Source organism: Sapajus apella, unplaced genomic scaffold (genome assembly GCF_009761245.1).
Source record: "Sapajus apella isolate SASKATOON/1434 unplaced genomic scaffold, GSC_monkey_1.0 scaffold6, whole genome shotgun sequence".
Lineage (NCBI taxonomy): Eukaryota > Metazoa > Chordata > Mammalia > Primates > Cebidae > Sapajus > Sapajus apella.
In genome coordinates, this window is record NW_022436946.1 from 33,055,134 (window position 1) to 33,079,743 (window position 24,610).

The following is a 24,610-nucleotide window of genomic DNA, read 5'->3' on the forward strand; positions in this document are numbered from 1 at the left end:
TAAAAGCCACATAAAACATAAAAAAGGGATGGGTGTAGTAGCTCACGCCTGTAATCCCAACACTTTGGGAGGCCAAGGCAAGTAGATCACGAGGTCAGGAGATCAAGACTATCCTGGCCAACATGGTGAAACCCCGTCTTTATTAAAAATACAAAAATTAGCTGGGCATGGTGGCGTGTGCCTGCAATCCCAGCTACTTGGGAGGCTGAGGAAGGAGAATTGCTTGAACCAGGGAGTCGGAAGTTACAGTGAGCCAAGATTGTGCCACTGCACTCCAGCCTGGCAACAGAGTGAGACTCCGTCTCAAATAAAAAGATTAAAAAAAAAAAAATCAAAAAATTGTCAAAACTATAAGGAAAATTAAAAACCCACCAATCATCTTGGGAAATTTTAACACACCTTTCTTAGAAATTGACAAATTAGAAACTAATTAGGCAGACTAGTATGTAAAAGATATGAATCAATTGATAAAATACATTCTTTTCTTACACACATGGGCCATTTCACTAAAACAAACACATACAAGATTATAAAGCAAATATCAATGAATTTCAAACTACATGTAATCACATCACAACTTAGAAGTTAGTGCCATATTTTTAAGGTCTGAAATTTAAAAGCACATTTCTAAGTGATTCACATGTCATGAATAAATCATAATATAAAACTTAAAATTCTTACAGCTGAACAATTTGTTGAATGCAGCTGAAATGGTACTTCAAGGTAAATTTTTAGCCTTCTAAAATTAAACATTTAACAACCTTAAGAAATCAGGAAAAGACTTACAGAATAAATCCAAAGACAATAAATGACTGGAAATTCTAGAATTAAGAGCAAAAACTAAAGAAATAAGTAAAAAGACAATAGAGAATCACTATAACTGAATTCAGCAAGAGTGACTGAGCTAAAAAAAAAAAGGCACCAAAAAAACAATATGAACAATGATAAAAGCCCACTTTAAACAGAGATTTTAAAAAGAATATGGATTGGTATGCCAGCTTCCGCTTCAAGCCAAACCAGAGTAACAGGGACCAGGGCAAAAACATGAAGCAACAGTTTCCAGACATTAGACTGGACCATGATCTGTGAAACAGAAAAAGCAAATTAGCCAACTCTATGACTGCTCCATCTCTTACTCCTTAGAGTTTCAAGACTGCAGGGCAAGGAAGGGAACTCCAGCTATAGCAGGAAGCTTCTGAGTTGGGGAGAAAGAGTTGGGAGCCAGGGAGGACAAAAATAGAGTTCACAAGGTAGAATACCAAATGTGACAAAACTACACAGGTTGCTCCAGATTATCTGCAGAGGATTCCCCTTGAGTCTTCAGCTGAATACTGTTGACCACATGTGACTACTACCCAAAGCCTTCTAAAGAATCACCTGAAAGAACAAAAGGAAACAATTTTTGGAGCTCACAATGGTCAGAAATAACTTTAAGTTCCACCAGCCAAAGTGAAAAATCCCCTATATTTCATAGGGTGTCAGAGTACTTGGAATGGTACTGACTCAGCAGTAAAATAAATTGTTCTGTGTCTGCTTTAAAGTTCAAAAGCAAGCCTATAAAGGATCACATTTTTTCCCCTAGTAACTTGTGTTAAGAAAAAGAAATATATCCAAACATGCAAATGCATGCAAATGAAAAATACAAATAATAAAAAAAATCAATAAACAGAAACAGACCAAGAAATGACAGCAAGGCCATTCTAACAGCCATTATCGTTACACTTGCTGTGTTCAAACCAGCAGAGGAAAACTTGAGTATGATTAAAGAAAAATGGAAGATATAAGAGATCCAAATTGAATTTTTATTTATTTATTTATTTATTTATTTTTTGAGACAGAGTTTCGCTCTTGTTACCCAGGCTGGAGTGCAATGGCGCGATCTCGGCTCACCGCAACCTCCGCCTCCTGGGTTCAGGCAATTCTCCTGCCTCAGCCTCCTGAGTAGCTGGGACTACAGGCACACACCACCATGCCCAGCTAATTTTTTGTATTTTTAGTAGAGACGGGGTTTCACCATGTTGACCAGGATGGTCTCGATCTCTTGACCTCATGATCCACCCGCCTCGGCCTCCCAAAGTGCTGGGATTACAGGCTTGAGCCACCGCGCCCGGCCCCAAATTGAATTTTTAAAGATAAAATACGTAACGTCTGATATAAAAAATACACTATCGGAGTTAAGAGATTAGACACAACAGAAGACAAGATTAGTGAACTTGAAGATGAAGCAATGAAAACTATATAAAATGAAAAATAACCAAAAATGAGCAAAGGATTAATAAGCTGTGTGACTATTTCAAGCAGACTAATATAAGTGGATTGGCATTGAAAAAATGTTCAAATAATTGCTATGTTTCCAAATTTGATGAAAACTATAAATCCACGGATCCTAGGATTTATAGGATAAATTTATAGGACTTAGCTGCTCAGCAAAGTCCAAGAACAAGGATTGGTTTCTTTGAGGCGTAAAATATGCATTTAAAACTTTGTGTTACTCTCATGCAATTTAAAAAACATACTGTAGCACTGCACTCCCTACTGAGCACTTGAAACATGGCTAGTGTGACTGAGAAGGTGAGCTTTTGCTTATGGTGATGGCAGCACATCTCTATGAATTTATTAGAAAATCATATTTTTATTGCCCAAAGAAGAAACTTTGTACCCAGTCACCTCACATTTCCAATTCTCCCCAGTCCTAGATATTAATTTATTTCTGTTTCTATAGATTTGCCTATTCTAAACATTTCATATATGGAATCTGGTTTCTTTACTTAGCCTAATGTTTTCAATATTCACCCATGCTGTACCACATATCAGTATTTCATTTTATTACTGAGTAATATCCCATATTACGAATATAACATTTTATTTATCCATTGGCCAATTAACATTTGAGTTGTTTCTACATTTTGACTATCATGAATTGATCCCTTTATCAAATGACTCTCATTATCTCCAGCAATAAATATTCTTTGCTCTGAAATATACTTTGATATTAATATGGCCACTCCAACTTACTTCTGATTTGTGATAGCATGGTATATCTTATTTCCGTCCTTTTACTTTTCACCAATTTGCTTCTTGAAAACATTTTCTTAGAGGCAAAATACGGCCTTAGTTTTTTATTAAAACTGATAACCTCTGCACTTAACTGGCATGCTTAAATTACTAGTAATTACTGTGATTATTGATATCACTGAGTTCGATCTATCTTGCTATTTGTTCCACCATTTGTTTTTTCTCTTTTTTTCTCTAGTTTTGGATTAGCTATTTTTTATAATTCTATTTTATTTCCTTTGTTGGTTTTAGAAAGTAAATGGATTTTTAACCAATAATAGCATCTGTTTTCGTGCTGTTAGGAAACAACAATCTTAAAAATGGAATGGACACATTTATATAAATGCAATTTTAAAATATTTTATTACTTTTTAATATAGTGCTGTAACATTTCATAATATTGCATACTGCTCAAAAGTTGTTTTAATTAATAGGGTAAGAGTATTTTCTCTTCTTACTCCCCAGTCAGAATTTAAACATATACTATCCTTTTAGAACTCTATTACATTGGTTCCTAAAATGTCACATTTCATAAAACAGTAATGCTATAAACTAAACTGAATAAAGGATTAAGAACAATTTGATTTCACAGTTTCACAAGCAGCCGGCAGATTGCTGAATTGAGAACAGCAACAAAAATTCACTAAGATTTTTTAATATTTATTTTTCCATAATGCTCCTTCTTAAAAGAAAAATATAAAGGCAAAGGTAATATATGCTTCTTTTAGTCCTTTATCCAATAAATCAACCTTTAACTGCAAATAGGTTTTACAAATGATACGTTAGTTCTGTGCCAGCAGAATTTATTACTTTTTTGCTTTCTTGTTCTGGTGTTACCAGTAAGTTGACCAAATGACGCTATAATGCAAAGACACTACCACTTAAAACAACTTTTTGAAATAAGACATAGTAAAAAGACCACACCAGTGAGTCAAGTCCTTATAAATGTAAAACAAGCAAATTTGCATAGATTAAATAGGAGAAATTCAGATTCAGACAAAATAAAACACCAAATTTAATTAAATAAATGAAAAGGACTCTTTCAAGTATTTTCTTGATATTTACATTAATGCTACATGCATTACTCTTTATAACATATTTTTTTTTGGCATAGTTTCTCTTGGATTTAAATATAACAAATCTTAGAAAAACAAGTTAAAAAACGTATATTTTTCCCTCCACAAGGGCCAGTGAAGACTAATGAAAACACATTTTGGAGCATATTATTTATTTTTTTCTTTCCTTTTTCCCATTTCTTTTTTTTTTTTTTCTTTCCTGGTCAGGGCTCTGCCTGATGGAGCATTTTAAATGGTATACTTGAAAAGAGTAGCTATACATATTTTTAAAATTTTAATAACTAAGTATTTGTTAGTCTTAATCCAATAAACTCATAACAATAATCCAGGCCAAGAGCTGGTCCCAACTGCTACATAGTGCTCTTTGCAATCAAATCTAAAATTAATTACCCAAATAACATATTCATGGGAATAAATATAAATTTGTACTTAAATGCTTATGAAGAATAATCATAGTCCATACTTAGAGATACATTTTACTGGCAAAATTTAAGTTTCCTTTCATAGGTCATTCTGTGTGCATGCATGAACACACACATATTTATTATTTTTCCTTCTTTAAGAGCTATTCTGTTTGAAAATTTGGGCTTAGAAATTTATTATATTGACTACAGGGTCCTCAAAATAAAAGGAGGCACAGCTGGTTAGTTTATGAATTATGCTGCATTATCAATTTTAATTGACTAGAAAGAGTAGAATACCCTGTCACCTGAAACTTAGAACCATCTGCACCACAAAAATGTTTATCTGATAAATTCACCACCAATTTGGTAAGCTTTAATATAACTACCCTGTTTTCTGAATATAGATAATGTAAAAGAAAACCATTTTATACTCAACTATATACCTTCCACTATGAAAAAAAAAGGGCACAGATACAATCTTCTACTTAACAATAATAAAAAAAGGGGTGGCAGACGCAGTCAGCATTAGGGACACCATTTAAACCTATATCTTACAGCTGTAGGTTTTAAGTGTCTTGTCAAAAGCTTAGTTTCATGATACATAATTTACAAAGTGACATATTCTTTAAAAGTACTCCTATATATATTTTCCTCTTGGAACGTGCCTCTGATTTCCAGCAGAAACATTACAAATACTATCATAAATGAAATCTTTCCTTAAAGAAGAGACCACGAATCATATCAAAACTGCCTTAGTTCTCATCTTAAAATAGTTGTAAACTAAGTTTTACATTAGTATTCTAGGTATATAATTGAAAATGCAAAAAGGCTACGTAGAACTATAAATTAAAAGACTGAGTTCGACAGTAGTTGAACTGTGAGAGTAACACACAGATATATATGTATACATAAATAAATATATATATATATATATAAAACTTTTCTATTGAAACCTTTCTTTTAAACTTTCAGTTTGAAGAGGTTTTTGCTGTTAAATCAGAAAACATACATATTGACAGTCGGACATGAATGTAATCTATGACTCATAACAAGCAGCAGTATGACCCTCTGAGTATTACTAAAAGAAAAAAAGTCTATGATAGATTTGAACCATATTAAAGAATCTTTAGTAATTTTCATTATCATCATCATTTAGCATCCAAATGTTAAATGCATTTAATAAAATTTAACACATTTCTAATAACATTAGGTTATTTTTTCAGGATAATTTTGTCATTCAAGTACCTAAACTTATTATATAGAAAATGAAACTTTTCAATTACTGCTCTGAAAAATCAGAGAAATAATTAAAGTTATTATTTTAGATATGCAGCACTACTTTAGATTCATGATGACATCTCTGTCATGATGCTATTTAAAACAATGAGTGAAACAATAAAACTATTTCAAAATGGCAGCATATTTGGTTGAAATACAAAATATACTAATATACATAACACATATGTTAAAAACACAAGTATTTAAACATTTTATAAAGTAATCTTTTTAATGTGTTCAACATGAAGAACAGCTTCTCTCTTCACAATTGCCACATTTTAATGGATTATCAGTACAATATTTCTTCTATGTTTTATAAATAAATTTTATAGGTTTTCTATTGCAACTTTTTTTGCAAAATATAACCTACAGCACAGTGATATATGTAATTTAAGGTAATAAATATTTTCACATTCTAATTTAGCATTTGCATTATTTCATGCTTCTGAAGCTTTTCTGTTTTTATTTCTGCTTCAAGATAGAGGTAGATTTAGTAGAGATTGGGTGTGTAAGACTTACTGCCAAAATGCAATTATCAATAGGTGTACTGCTAATGTGCAGTTTCCAAGAATGCTTGAAACAATTCAGAATTACTAAGTAATACTTTACCTAAGTTCTCCTTTTCAAGCTTAAATTACTAAATAGTTGCATATTCAATTATTCACAAATAGATACAAAAATCCAAACAATGGAAGATATAAATACAGGCACATCAACAACAAAACTAAAACAACAACAAACTACAATGAAAAGTTGCATCTGAATGGAAATTTTTGCTTCATTTTGCTTTCTAAAAGTGCGTCAAATTCTCTTTTCTGTTCTAGGTAAAAAAGCAAAAGTTCTTACTGACACTGGCAACAAAGAGGAGTTACCTGAAGCTACCCTTTTTAGCCATAAATTTTTTTTCCTCCACCAAGTTAAAGTTGAAATCCATCCATTGGAGCTTCCTGCTGCTGAAATATAAACTGTTGTTGGTTTTCATCCACCTGAGGTACAATGCCGGGGTCATCTTCTTCTACACCAAAGTAATGTTCAATCAGATCAAATGCCTTCTGGTAAATTTCCTGATTTTCATGGCTTTGCAAAAATTCAATTTTATCCAGACCTATTATATAATGTATATATTAAAAACAAACTGTTACTACAATTTCAGTGTATGTTTAAATCAAAATAATAAGTGAACATCATCTATCACCCCATTGGCAATGGATCTGCTATTTTAATCTAATTTTTGCACATATCAATAGCCATCACTTCTGATTTATACTTCAAGAATAAGGGTATGTGGCAGTGTGAGATGAAGAAGGACCATAGGCCTGGGAGTAAGAAGATCACAGACACCACCCTGCTAGGTATATGATCTTGGCCAAGAAAGTTCAGTTCTTCTGCACTTTAGTTTCTCAACTGTAAAACGGCAGTTTTTTATTAAGTAACTCCACAGGTCCTTTCCAGAGTAATTAACAAAGCACAAAAAGGGAAAGCAACAAAACAAATGAAGAAATCAAAACATGCTGAGCCAGAGAGTATCAGTATGAAATAAGTGTGTAAAATTTGCAAACCCAGACAATAAAAAACATATGGCTGTTGTATGATTTAATAGAATTACAATCTGCAAGTGAAACTGAAAGGCCTAATTTTGAAAGGATGAGGAGAATCTATAGCAACCGATTTTACTGCTTACAAGAAAAAGCTCTACACATAAGTCTGGGTAGTGCTGAAAATATATTTCATTTAATTATAGATAAATCACTTCAATCAGATTATCATAGAATAAGAAAAGCAGCAAAGCAGTCATATCTATGTACAATAACAGAACAGCCCAAACCCTAGTCTAATTTGGGGCCAAAATAATGACCGTAGTAAGACAACATTCTTAAATCATTGACTAATATGTTGTATTCATGTAATGTCTTAGCCAGAGATGTTATATAATTTGAAAGAAAAGTAAAGTGGTGTCATGGGCATTAAGAATGATAAAGAAAAGTCTGAATCAGCCATACAATGTAAGAGCACTTACTACAGAAAAGTAAATATTTAACGCAAATAAAAGAAAATAATCAATTTAGATTCATGTTTTATCTGAAATAAATTCCATATGATCAAGTTAAATGTTTTAAGAACCTAATTTTAAAAACCTGGCAAATAAAAAAATTAATTTTCATTCTCTGTAAGAGAATGACTTTGTAAACTTCAAAAGAACAGAAAATTAGACTGAGTTATTTATGTTAAATACCAATGAACATGGTTTCTTTTGTTAAAATAAAAACATATTCAATGAATGATCTAAAAATAATAAAAAATAAACTAAGGGAAAAGTCTTATCAAAATAAACTACTATAAAATAAAATTCAAATTTTTACCAAAAAAAAAGGGTCAAATAGATAACCAAAGTAATATAAAAATGCAATTTGGATGAGGAAATAGACTAACTCGTGAAAAATATATACTACTGGTCAGGCACGATGCCTCATGCCTGTAATCCCAACACTTTGGGAGGCTGAGGCAGGGGGATCACAAGGTCAGGAGTTCGACACCAGCCTGACCAACATTGTGAAACCCCCATCTCTACTAAAAATACAAAATTAGCTAGGCATGGTGGCACATGCCTATAATCCCAGCTACTGGGGAGGCTGAGGCAAAAGAATCACTTGAACTCAGGAGGTGGAGGTTGCAGTGAGCTAAAATTGTGCCATTGCACTCTAGCCTGGGCAACAAGAGTGAAACTCCACCTCAAATTAAAAAAAAGAAAAAGAAAAAGAAAAATACATACTACTATCTATAGGAAATAAACCAAAAAATGTACATAAAAGCAACTTGCTGTACTATTTTACATCTGCTGAGTCAGCAAAATCAACAAAACAAGTGTGAGGTGGGAGAATAGATTCATACAATGCCACTGACACTGTCAGCAACAGGCCTTTGGAAAGCAAAATGAGAAGACATATCAAAAGCTTAAAAAGAAGTCTGTGCCTAAGACTCAGCAACTGTATTCCTGAAAGTTTATCCACAGATATTAATTCCATGGAAGAAATAAATATTTTGGTATACATAAAGTGACAAATTGGGAACCACCCAATGATCAAGAACAGGTTATGGTTAAACCTGCACTCAAATGGCTAAAACCTCACTCATTAGATAACATTATGGCCAGGCACAATGGCTCATGTTTGTAAGCCCAGCACTTTGGGAGGCTGAGGCAGGTGGATCACTTGAGGCCAGGCACCAGAGACCAGTCTGGCCAACATGGTGAAACTCCATCTCTACTAAAAACAAGAACTAGCTGGGCATGGTTGTGTGCACCTGTAATCCCAGCTACTTGGGAGGCTGAGGCACATGAACTGCTTGAACCCAAGAGGCGGAGGTTTCAGTGAGCCGAGATAGCACCGCTGCACTCTAGCCTGGGAGACAAAGTAAAACTGTGTTCTCAAGAAAAAAAGTACATATATATTTTATATATATATATAAAAACATGTATATATTTTTATATGTAAATATGTATCTAGTTTATGTGTAAATATGTATATATGTATATATGTATATATGTAAATATGTATGTATATAATATAAATACATGTTTGCATGTATAAATGCATAATTACATATAATATGCACATATTCACACATATATATACATATTTACATGTATAATAAATACATGTGTGTTTACATGTATTACATGCAAATATATGTAAATATGTGTATATATATATTGTGTGCAAATGTATATATATTTATATATAAATATATAGGTGAATGTGTATATATTTAAATATATAATATATATGTAAATACGTATGTATTTATATGTAAATTCTGTAGCTATATATATGTGTGTATATATATATATAAAACATGTGGCCATTATAACAAATATTATGTAGAAATGTAAAGCTTCTCCAAAATGTTAAAAAGTAGATTATAAAACTATACATACAATACAATTAAGCCAATGTAAAGTATTTGTGCATAAAGACAGTGTAAAAGGTACAGTAAATAATAAAAATAAATTGTTAGGGTAATAAAATTATAGGTGACATTTTAAAACTTAAAACAAATTATAGTACTTTTACAACAAAAAATTTGTAGGGAACTAGAAGGGGAAAGTATCTAAGACAGTTAAGAATTGTCAATAATTATAAATTTTTAACTGATTACTTACCATATGCTTCTTCAATGAGAGCACAGTATGGATTAATGCCTATTCCGTTCTGCTTAGATTCTTGTTCTCCAAGACGTAAAATATTTTCAAGTCCATTTAAAGCCACCTGGACTATTTTGGAGTCCATAACAGTCAAAAGATCACAAAGTGGTTTAATGCAGCCTAAGGCTACCAAATACCTTCACATTAATTTAAAAAAGAAAAAAAAGGAGGGAAAAAGATTTAAAAAGATTTAAGTACTGTTTCTAGCAATGACACAAAAATATTCTTCATAGTGAATTGTTATATAAGCAATTAGGAAAAAGTATTCCTATACAAACACAAACATTAGACACATTTAAATTCTGACATAGGAAAATGAAAACTTCCTTTACTCACCTATTCTCTTAATTTAATATAATTAGCAATAAATCGTCTTGCAAATACTATAAAATACCCACACTGACTGGTACTTGTGCTTGTTTTTCATGGCAGATAATCACTAAGCGTAGGTTCAAAAGGGTTTTTACTTATTTTATTTTTAAGGCAAGCCTACATACACACACACAGAGGTCATATTGGGGTAGGCAGAAATGGAAAGAAGAGACATCTAAATTAAACTTGAGAAAATTTCCCATAAAAACAATCACAGCTAACATTCTGAAACATATGCTGTGTTTCAGAAGCACAGAAGGCCTCTAGGAACAAAACAGTCTATCTTGTGAATAATTTTCATAAATAATATTCACAAAAAATTCCACTAATTTCCTAACCCGTATCCTTTTCTAGTTATTGGCTGGTTTTTTATACCCTATAATGTAAATGAAGTAACTGATTTGTTCACTTGGCAAAAAGTCTGTATTAAGTAGAAAGGTTAAAAACATACTATGAAGCCGGACTATGTGCCTTCAGGTCCCAATTCCACTCCTTGTTAGTTGTGTGACCTTGAGCAATTACTATTTTGTTTCAGTTTCCCCATCTTAAAATGGGAATATTAGTACCAACCTCAGAGCATTGTTGTGAGAACATAATAGACATTTAATAAAAGTTTCTATCCCTCTAAAAAAAAATGTATACACCTTCACTAGCACTCATTGGCCCTACACTATACTGTAATTGATCAAAAATATCTGTCGAATGAGTAACTACCTCACAGTTATGAGATTAAAGGAGATAAAATACTTTCCTAATACATTGCTGGTGCTCGATACTGAAATGATTTACTTAGCACAGTAACTGGCAATAGTAGGCAGTCAACTAGTAGTATGCACACAGAACTTAATCTGATATCAAGAGGTCTTTTCCCACATATGTAGACTCAATGAAATGATTAAAATGGTTAGAAAAATAATTATCTCAGTTTGGCACTTGATCCATACTGATAAATTAAAGGAATAACATACAGAATAAATATAACCATGAAAATTAACTGAAAAAATACAACTATTTGCAGGTAAACAAATGTGCAGTCCAAATAAAAATAAAATCAGCATTAAAAAAATAAAAAATAGAACAAAGGAAGGGTCTTGATTTATTACTGCTTGTATCCATGACACAAAGTGGAAATACTGATTAAAGCAAAATGATAGTAGAATAGAAAATAAAAGGCAGAGATAGATGTTACTAACTTATAGCGATACAGATTTGAGGAGAGCAAGGTAATACTACAAATGAAGGCAATAAAAGACAATGATTTCACAATAAATTTCACTATAAAATAGCATTGTCATTTGACTTGTTTTATAAATCGAAAAATAAATATGCATTAGAAAATATTTTCTAAGAAGTCTAGTTTCATGCAGGGATTCTTCAAACAAGATGATTCTGTACAAGTAAGGCTTTTAATAGAGGTGTAAGTGAAACTTTGCTATGAAAAATAAAAAAGAGTGAAAGTACATGATAAAAAGAGATTCAAAAATCAATACTATAGTACAAATTATGATGATTACAAATAATGGTAACAGTAGGTATTCTTAGTTATTATCTATTAGCTAATAAATAATGTTTAGGCACTGTACTGACACTTCAAAGATATAAATTTCACTTAAATATCAAGACACAGTCCCTTGGTTTCATCGGAGACTGGTTCCAGGACACCCTCCCTCTCCATACCAAAATCCACAGATGCTCAATTCCTTTATATAAAATAGCATAGTATTTGCATACAACCTATACCTATCTTTCCATATATTTGAAATCATCTTTAGATTATTTATAATAGCTAATACACTGTAATTGCTATGTTAATAATTGTTACATTGTGTTTTTAAATTTGTATTATTTTTGTATTGTTGTACTGTCATTTTTTACTGTGTTTTTCTTTTTTAATATTTTTGACCTGCAGTTGGTTGAATCCACAGATGCAAAATCTGAGGATATGGAAGGCTGACTGCACTACAATTACTATTCGTTACTAGAACTCATTTTTATATATGAAGAAACTAGATTGGAAGGGTTAAATGACTTTGTCAAGATCACACAACTTTTACTGAAGGAGCAGGATTTGAAATCAGGCTAACTTAAAAGTCCATGCACCTATTATTTATGCTGTCAGCAGAATAAATAAATTTAAAAAGCCTAGACTCAAAAAGCTAATACATATATATATATATATATTTTTTTTTTTTTTTTAAAGATAACCAGTATAGAAAAATAAAAGATACTATCCATAGGCAAGGCTAACAATCAATGAGGAGTGGATCATCATGTAAACAAATGTCTATTTCAATTTTATTTAAAGTAAGTGGATATTCAAATTTGTTAGCCATTTCTATATAATAAAGCTATATTGTTGTGATTTTAATGGTTTAAAAAAATATTTAATGCCCATGATAGTGTACTCTGCAAATTAACATAGACTGTTCATGTTCAGATTTTTAATCTCTGTTTTTTCACAAGTAGCCTATCAAGGAGAATGATGTTAATTATACTTAAAATGCCTGTAATCCCAGCACTTTGGGAGGCCGAGGTGGGTGGATCACGAGGTCAAGAGATCGAGACCATCCTGGTCAAAATGGTGAAACCCCGTCTCTACTAAAAATACAAAAAATTAGCTGGGCATGGTGGTGCGTGCCTGTAATCCCAACTACTCAGGAGGCTGAGGCAGGAGAATTGCCTGAACCCAGGAGGCGGAGGTCGTGGTGAGCCGAGATCGCGCCATTGCACTCCAGCCTGGGTAACAAGAGTGAAACTCCGTCTCCCAAAAAAAAAAAAAAAAAAAAATTATACTTAAAATGAAAAAAAAACCATTGTGAATGAATAATTGATATAATACATGCTATCATTTCAGATTAAAAATGCTTATCAAACTGACTTAGAAATAATATTTTAGTTTCATCAGTAAATAAATATATGTTTTATTTCAACTTTTGTCTCATTTACATTTAAAAAACAATTAAAAAGTTTATATCATACCTTATTTGCTCTGGAGTACCTCCTGACGTTGCATTAGTTATAGCCCAAGCTGCTTCTTTTCTGGTACGAAACTCTGCTTTCTGAAGAATCTCAATCAAAACAGGAAAAATATTTGCATCTATAACAGCCTGAGGGGGGAAAAATATATAATCACTACAAATACTGTTTCTAAAATATTACCAGTAAAAATATCTTGAAACCCAATAGCTTCAAAATTTCAGGGTTTTTGGAAATACCTTTCCAAATATTTTTTATTCCTAGACTGTCAGCAAACTTTCAAATATTTTTTCTTTTTACCTAGGAAATTAGCTTTTCAAAGACTGGAAAATAGGAAAATATAAATTTTAGAGATCATAAAGCACAAGGTATGCGACTGGTTAAAATGGATAAATAATCACTGACCTAAGAAGCCTGATAGGACCCTATTAAATCATTAAAAGCTTTGAGAGGAAGATTATTGCTTAACTTATTTAAAACTAGTGCAAAAAAATATCTTTCTAAAGACAAACCATTATGTATCAGGCATTGTGCTAGGCGCGCGCAAACACACACACACACACACACACACACACACACACACACACACACACACACACTTGCTGTTCTTCACTAAAATACTATAAGTAAATGTTATTATTTCAGAGGAGGAAAGGCCATGTTCTTTAAAATACTTTTTAGGTATCTTTTTAAAAAAGAATATTTTTTAGAAACTCACTAAACAACACTGATAAACTTTTGTCCAAACTGGCTTCTTAGACCTTGCTGTTCTACTCCCAGATCTGAAGGGTATTTACCTGAATCTGAGCTCTATTTCCAGCAGTGATGTTAGAAACAGTCCAGCAGGCTTCTTTTCTAATTGACTCCTTTGGGCTACTCAATAAATGTAAGAGACAGGGTAATGCAGAACAATTCAAAATTACCTAAAACAAATTAGAAATGGAAACAAAAAGTTTTATAGTAAATAATCTACATGAAAATCTGCTAATGAATTATTTAGATGTACAAAAACAATTCTAGTAAATAAAATTAAGAACGGAGAAATTCCTCCCAAAGTAAAACTTGCTGTCTTCTACACTTCTGCTATTGATAAACCTAGTCTCGTGCTACTATAAAGAAGTGCTCTGTTCTCAACCCAATAAAGTGAAAATCAGAGGTGTGTCCTTCCAATTTACAAATGTTCTTGGAGTTCAACTGATAAAACTTTGAAAAAAAGATTTGGTGATTGAAATTAGAATCTAATCTCTAGTTTTGCCAAATAAATTGGTGAAAATATAAATATATATCATACAGCCTATCTAATACTGGAACCATTAAAAAACATTAGCATGTAGAATCAATTCACTTCATAAAAAATTTTACTATCTCACTCTTCTTCTGTAAATAAGTATATTCTGCATTGTCCCTTTACATTCTTTATTCTATTGCAAGATTAATTATGGTCCTATATTCAAAATACTCCAATGATTTACTTTAGATTCATCTGGGTGAAGAAGCATGAAGCAGTGCACTGGAAATCCAACTGAAAATTACAGTGCATGTCTAGAATGGCATTTTCATTTAAACAGCTATAGTAAATGAATAACTGTCAATTACTAAAGAGCAACTGTTTAATAACTTTGATTAGTATCTAAATATGCCTTTAAAAGGATAAAAAGGAAAGAAAATATGTAGGTTAGAATAAAAAATATATCGTAAGGCGGTAAACAAAGGAGAATCTAATATGTTAAAGAATTTGAGTTTCTATCTTCAAGAAAGATTGTGCTGGGTATAGTGGCTCATGCCTGTAATTCTAACACTTTGGGAGGCCGAAACAGAACTGCTTGAGCTCAGGAATTTGAGACCAACCTGGGCAACATAGCAAGACCCTGTCCCTAAATAAATTTTAAAAATTAGCCAGGTGTGGTCGTGCACACCTGTGGTCCCAACTACTTGGAAGGCGGAGGTGGGAGGACTGCCTAAGAGGCAGAGGTAGAGGCTGAAGTGAGCCATGATCGCACCACTGCACTCCAGCCTAGGGGAAAGAGCAAGACCCTGTCTCTAACTAACTAAACTAACTAACTAGCTAAATAAATTAATTAAAAGATTTTAACCCAAATCTGGCTAGAGTCAATCTTGATGACACATCTTCTTTGACATCTCACCATCCTCCAAGATACAGACACAGACACACACACAATTGTGGTGATGCTAAAGTCTTGATTAATATGCAATCAAGTCATAAGAAACACAAATTTTTTTAAAGTCCATTATGTCAACAATTTATGATACTTAAGTTTGAACTCACCTGTGTTTGAATATCATCACCAGTCACAATATTACCAACTGCCCTTAATGCAGGTGATACAACTTTATAATCATTGTGCCTAAAAATAATAAAAACATGAACCTAAATACTAGTAAGAATTTAAAATTTACACAAAAGTTACAAAAATAGTACAAACTCCTGCAGAGTTTTCAGCCAAAGATCCCATTGAAGTTTTACTAATTATTCTGATAATCTTTATAACAAAGGATCTAATCCAGGATTATTCATTACAGCCAGGTTTCATGTCTTTCCAGAGTTTCTCAGTCTTCCCTTGATTTTCATGATTTTGCCATTTTTGAAGATCATAAGCCTGTTATTTGGGTTTATCCAATGTTTTTCATGATTAAGACCCAGGTTTTGGCTGGGGATATCATAGGTGCTATAATCTTTTCATTATATGGCAATCTGTTTTTTCCCATTATAATGGTACTGAACTCTGGTCACTAATTACGATGATGTCTGCCAGACTTTTCCACTATACCATTACTGTTTTCCCCTTTATAATATAATTAATATTTTGCAACAAAATACTTGAGATAATGCAAAATCTCACTCCTTAACCTACTTTTACCACTAGGTTTTAGCATCTCTTGATGCTTATTGTCCGAAGTGTTGGTAATTATTAGTATTATCATCAATGATATATTTCCAATACTATCATTCCAACTACATGTTTTAATGTGGACTTATGGATTTCATATCTTATTCAATAAAATATACGTTAATATAATTTATTTCAAAGCTCAAATTGTCCCAGGTTTGAATAGTGAGAATCCCTTCAAACAGGCTTCTGTGTCCTTTTGACATTTCTCCGTTACTTGAGCACCCATTACTTCCTGCATTCATTCTTACATTTTAAGTTCCATCCCTGAAATCAGTCACTTCTCCAAGAATCCTTTCAATGGAGAGTGGGATTTAGAAACTGAGATTTGAACATTCAGTTTCCTCAGCTTATTAATGTATTAAGTGTTACTGCTCCCAGACCCTTTAAGAGGACACACATAAACACACACATATATATTTATTTCTATACCTAGCTATGATAGGAGCCATGAGTTCACACTGATATTTCTGGTTCTAATCTAAAATCATTAAATTATTCAGGTTTTCTCCTCTTCCATATTTTTATCTCAATTCTCTGATAACAGGAAATAGCTTCTATTTTCCTAACCTCCCTATATCAGCCAATCTTTTACCTCAGCTAGACTGCCACCCTATGATGTGCTGGCTCCAAGCCTATTCCAGCCTGCTTATCTGCTCACCCCAGCGGGTGCCATTATCAAGTTTGGGCCCTGATCCCCACATTGAAGCTGCATGCCTACCCTCCTCTGATGCTATCCTCATGCTGGGATCCCCAACTTCTTATCAGACCTCTCTGTATGCCATCTACCTTGTTTGGGCCTACCTAATGACTTTTTGACAAAAGAAGGAAGGAAGGAAGATAATACATTTTTTAAAAGAAGGTAAGAAGACGATGTTACAACATCTTTTTAAAACATGCTTTCTTCGGCCAGGCGCAATTGCTCACGCCTGTAATCCCAGCACTTTGGGAGGCCAAGGCGGGTGGATCACAAGGTCAAAAGATCAAGACCATCCTGGCCAACATGGTAAAACCCCGTCTCTACTAAAATACAAAAATCAGCTGGCCGTGGCGGTACGCGCCTATAGACCCAGCTACTTGGGAAGCTGAGGCAGGAGAATTGCTTGAACCCAGGAGGTGGGGATTGCAGTGAGCCGAGATCATGACACTGCACTCTAGCCTGGCACCTAGTGACAGCGTGAGACTCTGTCTCAAAAAAAAAAAAAAAGTTTTCTTAAACATTTTTAACTTCTTTGTACAGAAAAGCTGTTCTTTTTAAGGAAAATAGTTATAACAGCCCAGCAAAGAGAAACATGTTATATTTAATAGAAGTGAAACACTAAATGATTTTCACTACATGGACTTTTACTCAAATTAAATATTACAAAGAATAATAAACTAGATTATTCGTTCTGTGAAAGCAGAAACTGTTCTACACTTCATTAACAATGTCTCACACAACACCTTAGCAGATAACAGACATTTCATAAAACTACAGGACATAAGTTACAAGTTTTAGGGTCAACTTTCTAGGATTATGGGTATTCTGTTAAGCGTAGGGTCATTAACTTTTTAATTTTCCCTGAAGATAGTGACTCCTGAGATATTTACAAAGCTATTACTTTAATTGCTAAACTTAATCCCAATTATACAATTAGTAAGCATAAATTATTTATAGTTACATCAAAAGTTCCACCAATCTTCGACAGACTCCAGAATCAATGACTGCTTGAATTTTATCATTGGGTCCATCAGAGAGATAAGAAAGGGCCCAACACACATCTGCTAACACATCTGGGTCACTGCTAAACAACAATCGTGACAGGACATTTAAGCAAGGTGAAACCTGTAAGGAAAGAAAGAGCAAATTTAAATTTTTTCTCTATTTAAAACCAAGTTTCCTTAGAAAAATATAGAAATTCATTTTAAAACAAAAATTTAATGTTATAAAAACACCAGAAAATATATATTGTTTTAAAATTATAATTAGATATATTAACATGAAGCTGATTATGACTACTATTAATCTTATATTGAATGAGATATATGGTAAAATTTGTTTTAAAAAATAGTAAAGTATTTGGGATCTCATCTGTGTCTAAATCACATACCCCCACACAAAAACAATTACACCAAAATGAGAAGTTCAAACGTTCCAGTTAAGTGTTTGATGCAATAATCACTGAATATAATCTAACTTTAATGAGCTTCACTTTATTCATTACATGTACTTAACTGGAAATAAATCTAATAATCATTTGAGGAACTAAGGTACAAAAAGTATAAAAATAAATATATTTGTGAAGGGTAGTCAAGTGGAAGTCATTAATAAACAATTACACTGATAAGAACGCATGTAGCAGCTAAGAACAGTGCCTGACATATAGTAGGCACTCAAATGTTGGTTTGCTTTTTTTTTTATTCCCCTGATCACTATTGATGCTATGGTCCTTAAAGTTGTTTTATAAAATCAGCAACTGGCCTGGCGTGGTGGATCACACCTGTAATCTCAACACTGTGGGAGGCCGGCACCAGTGGATCATGAGGTCAGGAGATAGAGACCATCTGGCTAACATGGTGAAACCCTGTTTCTACTAAATGTACAAAAAAATTAGCCAGGTGTGGTGGTGGGCACCTGTAATCCAGCTACTCAAGAGGCTGAGGCAGGAGAATTGCTTGAACACATTAGGTAGAGGTTGCAGTGAGCTGAAATCATGCCACTACACTCCAGCCTGGGCGACAGAGCGAGATGCCGTCTCAAAAAAAAAAAGAAATCAGCAACCTAACATATCCTTTAGTCTCTCTCCTCAGTTAAGAATTATAGTTATATGTTATGTATCTCACAAATAAAATGTGATGACATTTTTCTTAACTGTTCTAATATTTTGGATGTGTTTTCCTTTACCTCTATTTTAAAGAATATCAGCATGTAAACTATCATCTTCTGAAAAGTAGTTACCATCTCTGCTGGGTCTGTCCTCTAAAGATGACCTTAAGACTCACATACACAAATCAGTTAGCTTACAAAATAGATATGTCCAACTGTTAAGTTAGCAAATAAAATCAGCACAACTGGATCCTTCCCCATTGATCATGCTTTCACCCTTGCCAGTCACCTCTTCCTTGAACAGAGAAATCAGGTTTTGGTATTTTATATTTTATTATTTTATTTTATTTTATTTATTTTCTTGAGACAGGGTCTTACTCTGCTGCCCAGGCTGTAACTACAACCTCTGCTTCCTGGGCTCAAGCAATCCTCCAGCCTCCGCCTCCTGAGTAGCTGGGATTATAGGAGCGAGTCAGCATTCCCAGCTAATTTTTGTATTTTTTGTAGAGACAGGGTTTCACCATGTCACCATGTTGCCTAGACTGGTCTGGAACTCCTGTGCTCAAAGCAATCTGCCCACCTCAACCTCCCAAAGTGCTAGGATAATAGGCACAAGCCACTATGCCGAGCCAAGTATCAGTTTTTCAAAGCAAATATAAAGTGTGTTTTTAAAAAAATCAAGATAGCTCAAATATGCCTTTTTACTGAGTTAAAAAAAAACAATGAACTACTACATATTTCTAGTATTAAGTGAGCAAAGTAAAAACATTTCTACCCCAGTGTCTTCTCAGGAAAAAATTTAAAGAAACAGAAATACAAATTCCAACTTTGAAGAGGCCAGTAGACATTAATAATCCTGTCCACAATATACAAAGACAAAAGCAAATAAAGAAACTGAACCAACTTAGAAGAGGAGAGAAAAATGGAACCTTAATGCCAAGAGAGGGAGCTACCAATAAGAGGGAAGCTAATTTATCTCTTCACCATCACCTCCAAATGTCTTATAAATCAGAGGCACTAGGTATCACAGATGGCAGGGAAAATGGTGCTAAAATAGAGGAAGAGATTAAAAATCTGAGTGAGAAGCAGGTTTTTGTAATAGGGACTCAGACTCTGGGTCCCTATTACAAAGGTAGGTGACTAGCATTCTCAGTGCTACCAAAGACTGGAAGTTTACTTGAAGGAGAAACTGGACAACAAAATATGAATCACAGAAACTGAACTTTGGGATATAAAGCACAGTGGAGGTTGAAATGAAGCACTGGACTGGAAAGTAAGAAATAAGTCTACATACTGACTAGTGAAAACCTCTAGCTCTCTTCCAACACCCAGTTCCCAGATGTTTATTATTTCTATGTTTTATTTTTGAGACAGAGTCTTGCTCTGTTTCCCAAGCTCGGGGTACAGTGGCATGATCACATCTCACTGCTATCTCAACCTCCCAGGCTCAAGCAATCCTCCCATCTCAGCCTCCTGAGTAGCTGGGAGTACAGGCGTGCGCTACCACACTTAAGCTAATTTTTTATTTTTTTTGTAGAGAAAGGCTCTTACAATGTTGCCCAGGCTGGCATTGGTTGCTCAACATTAGGTTGCTGAAACGATCCTCCCACCTGAGCCTCTCAAAGTGCTGGGATTACAGCAGGAGACACAGTGCCCAGCTGCCAGATATTTAGAAGCCAGGTATGTTACCTATTCTACACCTCAACCCAATCTACCCGTCTTCCAGCATAAGAATGGAAAATCTGTCTCTGAAAAAAACTGAACAGACTCAGAAAACAGACTGAAATTTAGTGTTCTCAAAGAAAATATGGTTTTGCTACCCTATTATCCTACAATGAAGTCCACGAGATGACAAGCCCACTTACACACCCATCTTCCAATCAGCTTTTTAGTGTCTTCTTCCAAAAATTGTTCAAAGTCAAAGATCACCACATAAATGAAGACAGCCTCCAACATTAAAGTGATTAAGACAAACAGATCATTAAAAAAAAAAGCTCAAAGAAAGAGACAGACAGACAGACACAAACACACACACACACACACACACACACACACAAACACTATAAATCCTTAGATATGACAATTTGCTGGGTCCATAAAAGAACAGAATTCTACATAAAGATGAGCAACCAGAGAGCAAGAAAACTAACTACTGAAAAGATAAAATATGACTGTAGAAATGGAAATTTCTGGCTGGGCATGGTGGCTCATGCCTGTAATCCCAACACTTTGGAAGGCTGAAGTGGGCAGATCACCTGAAGTCAGGAGTTCAAGACCAGCCTGGCCAACATGGTGAAACTCTGGCTCTACTAAAAATACAAAAATTAACCAGGTGTGGTGATGGGTGTCTGTAATCCCAGTTACTCAGGAGGCTGAGGCAGGAGAATTGCTTGAACCCGAAGGCAGAGGCTGCAGTGAGCTGAGATCGCACCAGTGCACTCTAGCATCGGTGACACAGCGAAATTCCATCTCAAAAAAAAGAAAAAAAAAATTTTTTAAGTTATTAAAAAAAATCCCACACAAAATCACAGAAAATTTACTTAACAAATAAGTCTTAAACCCTAAAATGTAATATTATTTTGTAAGTTTGGAATACATAAGTAAACAAGACACAAAGTTTCCTACCCCTAGGAAGTTTAAGTTTTAGTGGAACACTTTTAAAAATTAAAATACATAAATAAGAAAAACACATATATTATGTTAAAAGGTGATTTGAAAAACTTAAGAGTAAAAATGAGGAAAGTCAGGTATACTCATGGGCTGATGGCAGTTGTTACAGTATGTAGACAGGCTTGAGCAGGGCTCCAAAGGGCTGCTTCTCCACCCACTAGGAATGTCAAGTGATGGTTTGACAATTATCACATTGCCTCTTTAAAAGTAATAAACTGGCACCCAGTGCCAGGAACAGGCCATTTCCTGGTGATCTTCACCTGTTGCACTAAAGTGTTAAGTGAATACAGGCACCAGGGAGATGCAATCTTTCAGGCATGTGCATTAAGAGACAAGCTGGTGGAGTATTACTTTCCGGGAGTGGTAAGGCACGATACTGGAAAAGGGAAGAAAGCCTCAGATGGGCGTGCATACAACTTCCTAAACACACTGCGCATGCGCACCTCCCTAGAGTAAGGAGGGCCACTGTGCATGGAGGTGGCACACCCTAAGGGAAGAATCATGGGAAAGGAGCCAGTCTATAAAGTCCTAGGATCAAGGTTAAATACGGCACTTGACCTTGGTGCCTGCTTGGGTCCCTTTCCAAGCGTACTTTCCTTCCTTTCTTGTTCTACAGCCTTTTAAATAAACTTCCACTCCTGCTCTGAAACTTGCCCTGGTCTCTTTTACTACCTAATACCCTCAGTCAAATTCTTACTTCTGAGGAGGCAAGAACTGAGGTTGCTGCAGTAACCTGGATACCTTTCACTGGTACTACAGTGACAGATTAGATTATTAAAAACAGTGGTCATGGTAGAGCTCATAGAAAATGTGACTTCTGAGCAAACAAAGATGAAGGGAATAGGTCAACTAGCTACTTACAAGGAGAGTGTTGTAAGACAGTGGTTGTCAAAGTGTGGTCCATGGACCCCTAGAGGATTCCTAAAACAATTTTGGGCGTATATGTGATGACAAAACCATTTTCATAATACTAAGACATCATTGGTCTTTTTCATTTTGTTGACATTTGCACTAAAGGTACAAAAACACTGGTAGGTAAATCTGTTAGCATGTTAGCACAAATTAAGGCAGTAGTATCAAAATGTACTACATATCTTTGTATTCTTCACCTCCAGTTAAAAGGGCAGTGGGTGGAAAAAAACCAGTTTTATTTAAGCGTTAACTAGGCAGTAAAAATTACTACTTTTATTAAATCTCAACTCTTCAGTTTTTGTCTTTTGAATATTTTATGAAATGAAATGGAAAATAATGCATAAAGTACTTCCACACACAGAAGTGCTAGGGTGGTCTCCAGGAAAAGCATTCTTATGATTGAGTTGTAAGCTGAATTAGCTCTTTTTCCCCATGGAACATCATTTTACTTAAAAGAATGTTAATCTTATCCAATCTTAGGTATTTGAACAATATTTTTAAAACTATAAACAAACTGAGTCTGTCATTTCAATGAAAATAACTGACAGTATTTGTTGCCAATTATAAATTTTGATATTTCAAAATCAGATTTTTGGATTACTTGGATCTACCACCATTAAGTTTGACAGTTTTCCAATACTGGTGGTGAAGAGATTTTTTTAAAAGTATTGTATAATGAGATGTGTCAGCATTAGGGAGCCTGGCATAATTCAGTGAACTATATTTTCCAAGTGACCAATGAATGTTACAAAAGAAGATTCATTCAAAATGCAAGATAAGATTGACTAATTTTAATATAACACAGTACAAAAAGTTTAATGATATGATTTCAGATTCCTCAATGCAACTAACCTTTAAAGAACTAACTCTCAGGCCAGCTGTGGTGGCTCACACCTGTAATCCCAGCACTTTGAGAGGCCAAGGTGGGCAAATCACTAGAGATTGGGAATTTGAGACCAGCCTGGCCAACATGATGAAACCCCATCTCTACTAAAAAACAAACAAACAAAAAACTAACATTCAAATTTTGATGTAATATCAAAGAATACCCACGATTATCTGAAAAGACTTCATATACTTCAACTAAAACAACGCAGCAGATTGAATGCAGTCAGAAATGAGAATCACAGCTGCCTTTAGATATTAGAGATCTGTAAAAACATAAATCAATACTGCTTTTTATAAAATTTTTCTTGTTCTGAAAAATATTTTTCATAAAATGTTATTTAAAATGTAATGGGTTTGTTACTGTTATTTTTAAATGAATTAAATTTAAATTTTGTCTCAACTTTAATTTTTAATAGTTTCATTAGATATATATCACATGAACAAAAGATTTGGATCCTCATAGTTTTTTACGTATTTTTTAAATAGAGATGAGGTCTCATTATGTTGCCCAAACTGGTCTCAAACTCCTGGACTCAAGCAATCCTTCTACCTCAGCCTCCCTAAGTGCTATGATTACAGGCATGACCCACCACACCTGGCTCCTCATAGTTTTTAAGAGTAGAACAGGGTCCTCAGTCCAAAAATTTTAAGAACCATTATACTAACTAGAAGGTACAGCTAGAGTAAAGTTAAGAATATGCTTTGTGAGTCTGAAGAACAGCAATCTGGCCAACGGGGCTAGAGTGAGAGAAAGAAAATAGTAGGAGATGAGTCAAAAGAGATAACAGAAGAGTTAGGTGATAAAAATTCTCGTAGGATATTTACGAAATTAATCTTTTACTCTGAATAAAACACAGGAAGCCATGACAGAGTTCTAAACAAAGCTCTGGTATGATATGACATTTTTAACAGAGTCTGGTTAAAATTCTGGTGCTTCCTCAGGAACAGGAAAATGACAGGTAGGCAAAGATATACAAGATTCATTAACAGACTACTGAAATAACAAGGTGATAAATGGTATTATGAACTACCATTGATACCTAGGTGATATCAAGGGAGGTAAT

The 24,610-nt window shown here is 33.9% G+C and overlaps 1 protein-coding gene across 2 annotated transcripts in view; it reads right to left on the reverse strand.

Moving 5' to 3' along the window:
• Positions 1-3,400: 3,400 nt before the first annotated feature.
• KPNA5 (karyopherin subunit alpha 5) overlaps positions 3,401-24,610 on the reverse strand; it is a 61,742-nt gene continuing 40,532 nt past the window's right edge. For both annotated transcript variants that reach the window (XM_032274967.1, XM_032274968.1), the window contains exons 9-14: positions 17,932-18,095; positions 15,649-15,727; positions 14,159-14,284; positions 13,365-13,492; positions 9,972-10,150; positions 3,401-6,917 (exon numbers count right to left, since the gene is read on the reverse strand). In XM_032274967.1, the coding sequence (XP_032130858.1) occupies positions 6,730-6,917; positions 9,972-10,150; positions 13,365-13,492; positions 14,159-14,284; positions 15,649-15,727; positions 17,932-18,095 (864 nt within the window). In that variant the 3' untranslated portion in view covers positions 3,401-6,729. The remainder of the gene's footprint in view (positions 6,918-9,971; positions 10,151-13,364; positions 13,493-14,158; positions 14,285-15,648; positions 15,728-17,931; positions 18,096-24,610) is intronic.